This window comes from Martes martes, assembly GCF_963455335.1.
Source record: "Martes martes genome assembly, chromosome: 18".
In the NCBI taxonomy this organism is placed as follows: domain Eukaryota; kingdom Metazoa; phylum Chordata; class Mammalia; order Carnivora; family Mustelidae; genus Martes; species Martes martes.
Window position 1 is genome coordinate 37,155,681 of NC_137906.1, and position 11,602 is coordinate 37,167,282.

Sequence of the window (11,602 nt, forward strand, 5' to 3'; positions counted from 1 at the left end):
GAAGTGGTTCACCAAGTTCAGAAGTCCTAATCCTCAGAGAAAGGCAGGTAGCCATGACTTTAAAACCCAGGAAAACCATAAAAATCTAGGGGCATGTATCACCTTTCTGTGGAGGAGCTATAGAGCATATTAAGGAATGAAATGGCAGGGGATAATATGAGTGAGATCCCCATGGCTTCCAAAAGTCTGTATCAGGACCATGGTAGGCTACAACAAGGAGGGGATTTGGAGAGAAGGTGGGGAGGGCAGCTATGATTTTCACTGTAAGCCAAGTCTCATAGACAACAGCTTCCAAACTTGGAAGAGCTGTGAGCAGGATGGTGCCAGCTGCTTCTGCCTACAGCATTAATAACAAGATAATTCATTCCAATATTGGCCCAAACCATGTCTTTATTATGCATCATAAAGGTTCTAAGAATAACGATCTGACCTGTGAAAGGGTGTGGGAGGGGGAGAAAATAGAATCTTGGCCGTCTGGCTCCTTCTGTTCAGTGACTCCTCTAGAGCCCAGAAAAGCAATGAAAACAACTCAGATCAACCTTGACTTCTGAATTTCACATACACAGAGCCCATGTCTTTCCACCCAGTCACTTCCTAGAAGGAGGAACTCCTTTCCCTAAACCATACATACTACCCACCAAAGCACAACCATGATGAAATGTTCAGGGGCCTTCCTAAAACACGTGTACCTTGTGACTATTCACTCTGTCCTAAAGGAAAAGACAAGACAAAACGCAAAACCAAACTGAAACTTCTGTTCTAATGATTAGTTCTGAGGAGTTTGGTGGACTCTCTACAAAACCAAAGGATTTTGCCTATAGGAAGTACCAACTCTTGTTTTAAAAAGCCAACTTAAGAGTAATAGCCACATTGATGCAACACTACACTAAGGGAGAATAATGAACCTAATAAAACCAGCGATTTTCCAATTGCTATTGCTACTGGAAACACTGATTATGCTAATTAAAGGGTAGAATAGTAAATACCCACTCTTTTGCATCCAATTAAATGCTCAGATTATTTCTCAGAAGTATTTGTTGAAAATAGCACTTTTGATTATCCCAGGTCCCAAATAAATAGAGTCGTGTGTGTGTGTGTGTGTGTGTGTGTGTGTGTGTACACACACTCAAACATACATTTCTTTCTGGATCTTCTTTTATGAAACAGTTTAACTCTTAAAATCCCTAGTGGGCAAAGTGAAAAAAAAATCACAGTTTCCTAAGATTACAGCTTGAGATATCTTTAAAGGTGTGTGTTGAGGGCGCCTAGGAGGCTCAGTTGGTTAAGCGACTCCCTTCAGCTCAGGTCATGATCCTGGAGTCCCAGGATCGAGTCCCACATCGGGCTTCCTGCTTAGCAGGGAGTCTGCTTCTCCCTCTGACCCTCCCCTTTCTTATGCTCTCTCTCTCTCTCATTCTCTCTATCTCTCAAATAAATAAATAAAATCTTAAAAAAAAAAAAGGAAAGAAAAAGAAGGTGTGTGTTGAGAACATAGTACAAGAAAACAATTTCAAGTTAGGAACATCTGAGATTTAATATGCAAACATTAAGAAGTCAACTGGATATGCAGAGCTGCCTAAGTCCCTCATAATGCCAATGTCAGCTTATTCTAGATAATAAAATAGCCAGTCAAACTGTGTTCTACAAAATGTTGAAAGTTTTATCCTTCCAGTCAATTCCATACTGCAGAGCAAAGTCAATTTATATTAAGTTAAACAAAGTACCACCGTTAAAAACTGAGAATTATGAGTAATGCCAATCAGAAATGCAATAAATAAATATTAGAGGATTTGCAAGTTAAAGCAACCATAGAAATTCTATTATCAAAAATGAAAATGTGTTGCCTGAAGAGATTACAAATAAGATGCTAGAACCCAAAAAAGAAAGAGCTTCTGTAACTCTTTACATAAGTTAATCAGGAGTGAGAATAGGATGGGTTTTGCACCCACAAAAGGAGATGTGATTCATGCATTCATTCAAAATCCACTTAACCAACAATTACCACCTACTCTGAGCCAGGCCTGTTTTATGTCCCAGAAAAAGAGTGGTCAATAAAATCAACATGGCCCCTGATCTCATGGAACTCACATTCTAAGGGAGGGAAATAGATGGTAAACAAGAAACACATTAAGATAATTTCAGATTGGGTAAAGTACTTTAAAGAAAATAAAATTAAATCACATGATAGAAAATGAACGCTGGAGGCCAGAGGGTACAATGTTTCACCTATAGCAATGGATAGAAGAGCTTCTGGAGCCTTGAAAAGTACTAAGTATTAAAACTTCTATCTTGGGGCACCTAGGTGGCTCAGTAATTAAGCATCTACCTTTGGCTCAGGTCATGATCCCAGGGTCCCAGGATCAAGCCCCTCATCAGGCTCCCTGCTCAGTGGGAAGCCTGCTTCTCCTTCCCCCACTCCCCCTGCTTATGTTTTCTCTCCCGCCGTGTTTTTCTCTGTCAAATAAAGTCTTTAAAAAAAAAACAAACAACTTCTATCTTGGGGTGCAGCGGCTCCATCGGTTGAGCGTCTGCCTTCAGCTCCATTCTGATCCCAGGGTCTTGGGATTGAACTCCGCGTCAGACTCCCTGCTCAACAGGAAGTTGGTTTCCCCCTCTTCCTCTGCTCCACTGCTTCCTTGTGCTCACACTCTCTCTCTAATAAATAAATAAAAATCTTTAAAAAAACTTTTCTATCTTATTTCAAGCTTCCTAAAAGCAGAGCCTGAGGCAGGGATTTGGTGAATATAAGGCATTAAGGGAGAGTTCTCAGGAGATGGGAGTGAGGGAAACTGACAGGGCAGGATTTGAAAGAAGAGAAGGGAGCTGTGGTTGCAGTTAGAGACCAGCTTCAGCCTAATCCCACAGAGCTCTGGAGCATAAATTGCAGCCCCATACTATCCCATCCTGAGGCAAGGAAGCTGGTCTTTGGTCCTCCTATCAGTCAGTCACTGGCCATAGGCAGCTGGGAGTGAAGAAGCAGTATGGAACACCTTACCAGGTGAAGCAAGATTTGGCCACTTAGCCGAAGGTAATTTTCCAGAACATGGAACAGCTAAAGTGAATGTGAGTGCACTGGCCCAACAATGGGATCTGGGTAGAAAACCAACAGCATCCCTCACAACTTCCAAATTGCTTTCCTGCTTCTCTCTCTCAAACAGTACATTGTAAGTTTTGTCATTACTCGTGGATATAATTTCTGCTCATTTGTCAACCAAATAGCCACAACCCAGGTGCCATTATCCCAAAAATCTTCCTGGTCATTTATGCTCTATACCAAATCAATATAGTGACACCACCAATCATCCTTGGTTCTACTAAAATCAATGAACTTTTGTGTTTTTCAGAACATCCAAATATTGGGTGGTAGAGGAAGTGTCACAGTACAGCCTTCAAGTTAATAGCTTTACTGAGACAAAGAAAAGTACTTGCTCCCCAAATAAACAGGACATTCATTCATTAAACCAAAAATCCACTGAGCCCCTACTATGTGCCATGTCCTGGTCAATGAGCTGCTTTACAACAACAGGACTTAGTGAGATGTGCCCATCTCATTGTTAATTCATTGGTGAGCACACATAAAATTCTTTTTTCTTCTTAACAATTTTACCAAACTTTGTCAACAGCCACCTTTCTGCTTGGGGGATCACTTAAGAATATTTTCATTACTTTGAAATCTTGTGTGTCTGATTGCTGGTCCAAAGCTTTCCTCTAGCCCTTACTCCTCCTCTTCAGAAGTCCCAAGATCAAATCTCTTTGGCTCTGACTGGGACATGGACCCAAGGCTGAACCAGCTGCTGTGGCCAGTGGAAGTAATGTCCTCTGACTGGCCAGGCCACAACCAAATTCCACCTCTGGAGCCTGATGTGGAAACAACACATCCCAAATCAGCCACGAAGCAAGGGCAGAGTCTCTAGGGGAAGTCAGGGTTCTCTGAACCAGTGGAGGGGGAGTGGGTGCTGGGCCGGCAAACATATTAAGTGTTTACACACGTTGGGGAAGGATTTGCGGTGGTTTGCTATACCTGGAGGCAAAGAAAAGAGTGCCTACCACATGCCAAAACACAATCCCTACCACTTTATCTTAAAGTTATCTGACTTAATCCTCACAAAAATAACATCAACTTTTTGGCATTTTACATGTGGAAACACGAAGTATAAGAGATTAAAGAATTCACTTACCATCACCAATACAGAATGTACCATTTTTCCTCCATTCCAAGGAACTTCTTTTCGTTTTGCCATCTCTGAAGTTGGAGTACATCTTACAATCAGTGGGGTGTCATGGTTTAACTGGCAGCACTTTTTTTCTAGTAGCACATAAAATAATAGCATGTCTTGCAATGGTGTTATAGATGAGATCCTGGTAAAGCCAGGAATGAAGTCCAACACCATCTGATTCCAAGGCTCGCATGTTCTCTATGTCTCTGGACTAGGGCAGGGACATCAACAAGCCACGCTTTACTTGTTATGAAAAAGATATGAGAAACAGTCCTGATGGAATTTTCTTCTTATCCTTGCAGGGGAGGAAGACAGCATCATTCCACTATCCTGGAGGAGGTGCGAAGTACAAAGGAGAGGCTGTCCAGCGGTCCCTGGTGGAGTCTTACACTCACCCAGACAGCAACGAGACAGAGTGGAGGGAGAACATCGACATTGTCATGAACTGGTTCACTAAGGAAGATTTTGACTTTGTGACTCTGTACTATGGAGAGCCAGATAACGTGGGACACAAATTTGGCCCTGAGACAGAGAACAGAAGGGTGATTATTCAGCAAATCGACAGAACCATCGGGTACCTGGTGGAAGCCATTGAGAGGCACAGCTTGACCAAGAACCTCAATGTCATCATCACATCAGACCACGGCATGACCACAGTAAAAAAGAAGCCCAATGTCACTGAGATCCTCTTGACTAACTACATCAAGTTCAGGGACTTAGTCAAGTTTGATATCGTAGACTATGGTGGCTTTGGGATGCTCCTGCCCAAACCAGGGCAAGAGGAAGCCGTTTACCAAGCGCTAAAGAATGCACACCCTCACCTCAATGTGTACAAGAAGGAGGAATTCCCAGAACGCTTCCATTTTGCTAAACACCAGCGGGTCCTGCCAATCGTGATGTATGCTGACTCTGGTTATAACATCAATGGGGTGAGTTGATTCTAAAATGAATAAAGTCATCTTGGGTCTTGGAGACAGCCTCTAGAGAGAAACAGGTCTGAAAAAAATTAAAATATAAGTTGTAATCCACTGTTTCCTACGTGTTCCCCATCCCCAACCCCACATCCTACCCAACCAACCCTGTCCCGTGTTACCACTATGTAATAATAATGACAAACATCCCTCCCTGACCAAGGCCCTGTTCAGCACTGTACTAAAATTTTAACATGAATTATTTCATTTTTGTTTTCCCAGCCCCTAAAGATACTCTTATCTCCCCCATTTTAATGAAGAATAAACCAAAGCTAGAGAGAAGTGATTTGGGATTAAAAGTATAAGGCTGAATTCGGCTCAGGTTATGATCCCAGAGTCCTGGGATCAAGCCCCGCATGAGCCTCTCTGCTCTGCAGGGAGCCTGCTTCCTCCTCTCTCTCTGCCTGCCTCTCTGTCTACTTGTGATGTCTGTCAAATAAATAAATAAAATATTTTTTAAAAAAGTATAAGGCTGAAGTTTGAACCCAAGCCTGTGTGCTTGATCATTATTCACAGATCAACAGTAGATCCACCAAAAAACCCACCTGCTGGTTCCCCTTTGCACATATCAAAAATAATAATGAAAATAATAAGCAACCCCATTCACAAAATTATACACAAATGCTCATAGCAGCATCATTCATAATGACCAAGAAGTGAAAACAACCCAACTGCCCATCAGTTGATAAGTAGATAAATGAAATATGGTATATCCATACAATGGGATATTATGTTGCCATTAAAAGGAACAAAGTACTGATACACATTATAACTTGAATGAACTGTGAGAATACTATGATGACGGAAAGAAATTGGATACAAAGGACTACATACTGTATGATTCTATTTAAATGAAATGTTTAGAATAGGCAAATATGTAGAGAGAAATCACAAATTGGTGGTTGTCTAGAATAGGGGGGGAGATGTCAGGAGAAAATGGGGAGTGACTGCTGAAGGGTACAGGGTTTCTTTTTGGGGTGATGAATATTCCAAAATTGATTGTGGTGAGAGTTCCACACCTCTGAGAAAAATTTAAAAATCTTCAAATTGTACATATGGTATACAAATCATATCTCAACAAAGCTGTTATGAAAAATAAGCAAATCTAAAGAAGAAAATACCAAAATCAAGGCTAATTGTGAGACGTAAGTGAGGTGGTCTGGTTTTTGTAAACTACCAACTAATAATTCATGGCAGAACAAAGTTTAGGTGATATTTAAACATCACATGACAAAAGACCATTCCAGGTATAGCTTGGAGAATGCTTGTCCTAGGCTACGGACAGGAGTTAAGTGTTAAAATCATGTGTGCAATCTGTATACTCCCATATTACTACAAATTCAGAGTATAACAGGTATGAGAAAACTCATAAGGTTATTGTTTAATATTGGTGGAAACAGTCACAGTAAAATCCAACAATTTATTGATATTCTGCAATCTCTCACACGGCCCAGAACACTGACAATATGTGCCCAAAGCTAAGGTCTTGCCAAGAAGAGATTCTACAGTCACTGGCCTCTTTGTAAGCCTGGTTCATGATGTAACAAGCGGAGAGTGAGGTAAAGGGATTTAACGCAATAGTCACATTCCCAACAGAACCAACCAGGTTTGAGGGAATAGGGAACCTTCTGAACTGGCCGTTAGGCAGAAAAGTCTTTGAATCTCGGTTCCTCTCACTGAATACACTTCTCAGATCCCCACCACCTGCCTGCTTTGGTGTGCACAGTGAAGTAGGTGTTACTCTTCTCTCTTTAGGTTTGAGGAGCTTGCAAAACACATGAGGCCATCACCAGAGATACTGTGTTTGAGCTTATTATTATTATTATTGTCAGTATTATCTTCTTGCTGTGTCTAATGGGTATGCTTTCTTTATTCTCTTTCTTAAAGATCTTTCATTCCTTCCTCTTTTCTTTGGCACTGCAGTGTCCTTCCTTGTCATTTAAATTTTCAAAGATCTCATGGATCTGACATGCATGACATAAGGATAGTTTTCTTTCAGGGGATTGGAATCTAAAATGGCTTTTTTGTTATTATTTTTCAGCGACTTATAATATATTTCAACAAGGGAGATCATGGCTTTGATAATGTCCACATGGACATGAAGACCATATTCAGAGCTTTTGGGCCAGATTTCAAGAAGAATCACGTAGCTGAGCCTTTTGACAGCATCCACATCTACCCACTCATGTGTAAGCTTCTGGGGGTTACCCCTGAACCCCACAATGGCTCCCTGGCCATCACCCAGGAAATGCTTGTGGACTCATATGACCAGCAGCCAGGTGAGATACAAAACAACCAACAGAAAATTGATAGTGTGTTCTGTCCTGAGAAAAGAATCAAAAGGTTGGGGGGGTGGGGGTTACTGGCAGAATCAAGCAGAATAATCCCGTTTCCCTGATAGCTTCAGTGCCCCCAGGGCAAGACAGCTGCAGCTCTAAACAGATAGAGGAGGAAGTAGGGAATCCCTCCACATGTTGGTGGCATTTCACATAGTGCCTTTGGGGCAAAAGGAAGCCTCTGTATAGAAAATGTCAAGCAATAATCCTTGTCCTCAGAAATCACATGCAGTCTGTACTCTGACACCCCTTCTAGATACAGAAAAGCAGCCTTCATTCAGCAACTCAGTCCTTGATGGTGCCCGAAAGAAGGCTGCTCAAAGGGGAGGAATGAAGCCTTACCATTCCACTCACTGCTGAGAAAAGGGGGAAGGAGGTGGTTCCTGTAAATAAGGTTGCTAGTTCTTAAGACTTCAAAATCTTAAATGTGAATTATATAAAGGAAGAATGGAATCATCTCTGAGAATTCAGTTGTTTGCAAACACTGGCCAGCTTTTCTTCTGCGGAGAGAAACTTAGACGCTGCTCGGTGATTTTTCTTTTTTTTAAAAGATTTTATTTATTTATTCGACAGACAGAGACCACAAGTAGGCGAAGAGGCAGGCAGAGAGAGAGGGGGAAGCAGTCTCCCCATCAAGCAGAGAGCCCCATGCGGGGCCCAATCCCAGGACGCTGGGATCACGACCTGAGCTGAAGGCAGAGGCTTTAACCCACTGAGCCACCCAGGTGCCCCATCGGTGATTTATTATACTTAAAACAACTATGCTCAATTAGAACAGAGTACAAAGGACACCCTTTTCACTCTAAGCCACTGCCCATGATCTTCTTGTAAATTTACAGGAAGCAGGCCATTTTGTAGGAATCTAATTAAATGAATGACAATTCACCAAATTATTGAGGATTTTTTCTTTTAAGTTTTAGAGTGTTGCTAGAACTATTTGGCCCCTACCACTGTCTCATAGCCCACTGGGAGCCTGCGGTAAGGTCTTTGGCTATTGTCGGTTATTGATAAGCAAAATGTCCCACCAACTGATTCTCAGCAAATTGGCTTTTAGCAAATTGGTCACTTGGCAAAGTGGTCATTAGGAAAATGGGTCATTTGGTGAATAGGTCGTTTAGTAAATCGGCTTTCAAAGACTTGCCCTACAAGGTTTCTTTACAGTGAGCACTTTCTTGGGTTAAATATACATTTCATTTCCATAATTAATATTCACCAGAGCCTGGATGGAAAACTTCCCACGGATCCAGGAGCAGCCAGAACAGCCTCTTAATAATCAGACAATTAAAAACCATCTGATATTTTATCAGGAGCTGAGACACAGAAGACATTGGCTCTCCAAAAGGCAGTGCTTGGTCTCGCGATTGTCACAGGAGTTCTTGCAGTTCTGTTTGTTGCTAGCGTGACATACACAGCCATTCGTCGGAAAAAGAAGTGAGTATTCTTTGGGTTTCCTGTGGTTAATCAGGGCACATTGTAATAATCCACTTCAACCACTTCCTGCATGCCGAAGGGGATCCAGCACTTTGAGAATCCAGCAACAAGGCCAGGTTTATGATTTGCGACCTGAGCAATCACTCAAGGCCCAAGGCTCAGAAGAGCCCGCAACCTGGTTTAATAATCTACTGTCACCATTTCAGAATTCTTGATTTTTTTAACAAGGACCCTGCATTTTCATTTTGTACTGGGCCTCCCAAATGACATACCAGTTGTATTAGTTTTCCACGGCTGCCATAACAAATTACCCCAAACGAGCTGGCTTAAAACAACAGATATTGTCTCACAGACTTGGAGGGTAAAAGGCCAAAATCAAGGTGTCAGCAGGGCCAGGCTCCCTCTAAAACATATAGGGGAGAATCCTTCCTTGCCTCTTCTAGCTTTTGGTGGTTGCTGGCAATCCTTGGTATTCCTCAGTTTAGAGATGCATCATTCCAGTCTCTGCCTCCATCACCACATGGCCATCTTCTCCCTGTGTCTGTCTTTACATGGTGTTCTCTTCTCTTACATGGACACCAGTCATGATATTTAGGGCCCTCTATAGCCAGGATGACCTCATTTTAATTATATCTGCAGACTCTACTTCCAAATAAGGTCACCAGTACCATAAGGTCCTAAGTACTAAGGATTAGGGCTTCCAACATACTTTCTGGGGGAGTGGGGGAACACAATCCAACTTGTAACACTGGTTCCGCCACCAACCAAAGCATTATAGAGCCCTGATGCACCTCTTTCTATATCTCAATAATTACATCATTAGACTGAGCCACCTACATTCCTTATTATACCCAACCCTGACCATTCTTCTGCTTTAACATAGCTCTTATGTCAATAGAGCGGGAGCCTCCTGAACACTATAAACAACCTAAGGAAAGTCAGAACTTTACTTAACCTTAACTCCATTACAAAGCCTACATTTAACGTAATTTATATTTGAACTATAAAAATTTCCTATAAGTTGAAACATGACCTATAAAGGTCTCTACACCCTGAAGCAACATTTTAAAAAGAAATCAATTGGTCCTTTTCTACAGAAACCATTAGCTATAGGACAGATAAAGGAAAAACTTCAAGGTACTGATTAAACTGCCATGCCCACAGCATAATTTCTAAAAAGCAACCATTCCATACAACTAAAATGTATTAGAGGGTTGTGGTTGTTGATGTTGTTGTTATTGTTGTTGTTGTTGTTGTTATTAAAAGCCTCAAATCCTTATTATTAAAAGCCTCAAATCCAGAAGCCAAATCTGTAATATAGAGTGTGCACTTACATATCCCCTCGATGCTGGCAGGACTGTGGGATGTGTCCTAAAGCTTCTCTTCATATAAACACTCCCTAGAATTTTTAGTTTTTGTGTTAAACGGCAATCCTAATCTTCACTTATACCTGAACGCACACCTATGAGGTCCCTGGGATGTTGAAAATGACTTCAGTGCCTTAATTCTTCTAGATTCAGATCTGAAATTTGTAACTTTATGACCTTCGTCCCTCCCAAGAGCCCACACACCAAAATAAATACTTCTGTGTGCAAATCACTGCTATGGCTCACTTGGGATCCTTTCCCAATCTACCTCCCATCTATGGCATCAGAAAGGCTGAACCAGCCTAGATTTATTAATATCTTAGTATAACATCATACAGTATTACTTATTATGGCATTGACTGTACATGCCCTTTTGCTCCTCAGAAGAAAGGCAATTAATAGTGGCTGTATGTGTTAACAGAACAAGCCTAGTATTTATGAGTCTGACCCTTTCCATTGGTTTTCATTGTCTACTGCAGGCAGAGAGCTGATCAAAAGAGCAGAAGTGGACCAATCCACCTGTCCCAGTTCTGAAGCATCATTCCCTTAGGACCAAGACTCAGCCCTGGTGGAGATATTGTCATATTTCAGGTGATTCTACCTCAGGATATTGTGACTGAGAGGATTTCTGCAACATCAGTCCCAGAAACCATTAATTCTGGGTAAAGACAGCAATAATCACAGTCCACCCTCTTTATTTAAATCAACAGTGTTGGGCGCCTGGGTGGCTCAGTGGGTTAAAACCTCTGCCTTCAGCTCGGGTCATGATCTCGGGGTTCTGGGATCGAGCCCGGCATCGGGCTCTCTGCTCAGCAGGGAGCCTGCTTCTCCCCCTCACCCTGCCCCTGCCTGCCTCTCTACCTACTTGTGATCTTTCTCTCTGTGTCAAATAAATAAATAAAATCTCTTAAAAAAAAAAATCAACAGTGTCAAGGGAATAAAAGACATCATTCTTATGTCAGATCCTGTGCTCACTGGGTGCTGGTGTTAGAACAACAGATAGGAGAATAAATGCATTCAATTAGAATTAATTCTCCTCTCTTGTTCTCATAGCTGAGCAGGGCTCAGTGTTTTTCATCTGAAAGGGGTAATAAGATTGAATCTGCCCCCTCATCTACCTTCTGCAAGTATATTTAGCAAATTAGCTCTGGACTCTTCCAAATGGAGTTTTATGAGAGATGCGCTAAAGTGAACGTGCTAGACTTTGAACGCAGCTCAGACTCCGCAGGCAGCACCCGTGGGCTGCCGTCTACCCTGCCTTTCACTCCAGACACAATAGT

General features: G+C 41.8%; 1 protein-coding gene across 1 annotated transcript in view; it reads left to right on the forward strand.

The window, feature by feature from the left end:
* Positions 1 to 11,282, forward strand: part of LOC308359257 (ectonucleotide pyrophosphatase/phosphodiesterase family member 7-like) — a 30,443-nt gene extending 19,161 nt beyond the window's left edge. Inside the window, exons 3-6 of the mRNA XM_080830151.1 lie at positions 4,520 to 5,146; positions 7,230 to 7,467; positions 8,832 to 8,955; positions 10,802 to 11,282. Coding sequence (XP_080686277.1) covers positions 4,520 to 5,146; positions 7,230 to 7,467; positions 8,832 to 8,955; positions 10,802 to 10,856 — 1,044 coding nt within the window. The 3' untranslated portion in view covers positions 10,857 to 11,282. The remainder of the gene's footprint in view (positions 1 to 4,519; positions 5,147 to 7,229; positions 7,468 to 8,831; positions 8,956 to 10,801) is intronic.
* The last annotated feature ends 320 nt before the right edge of the window (positions 11,283 to 11,602 follow it).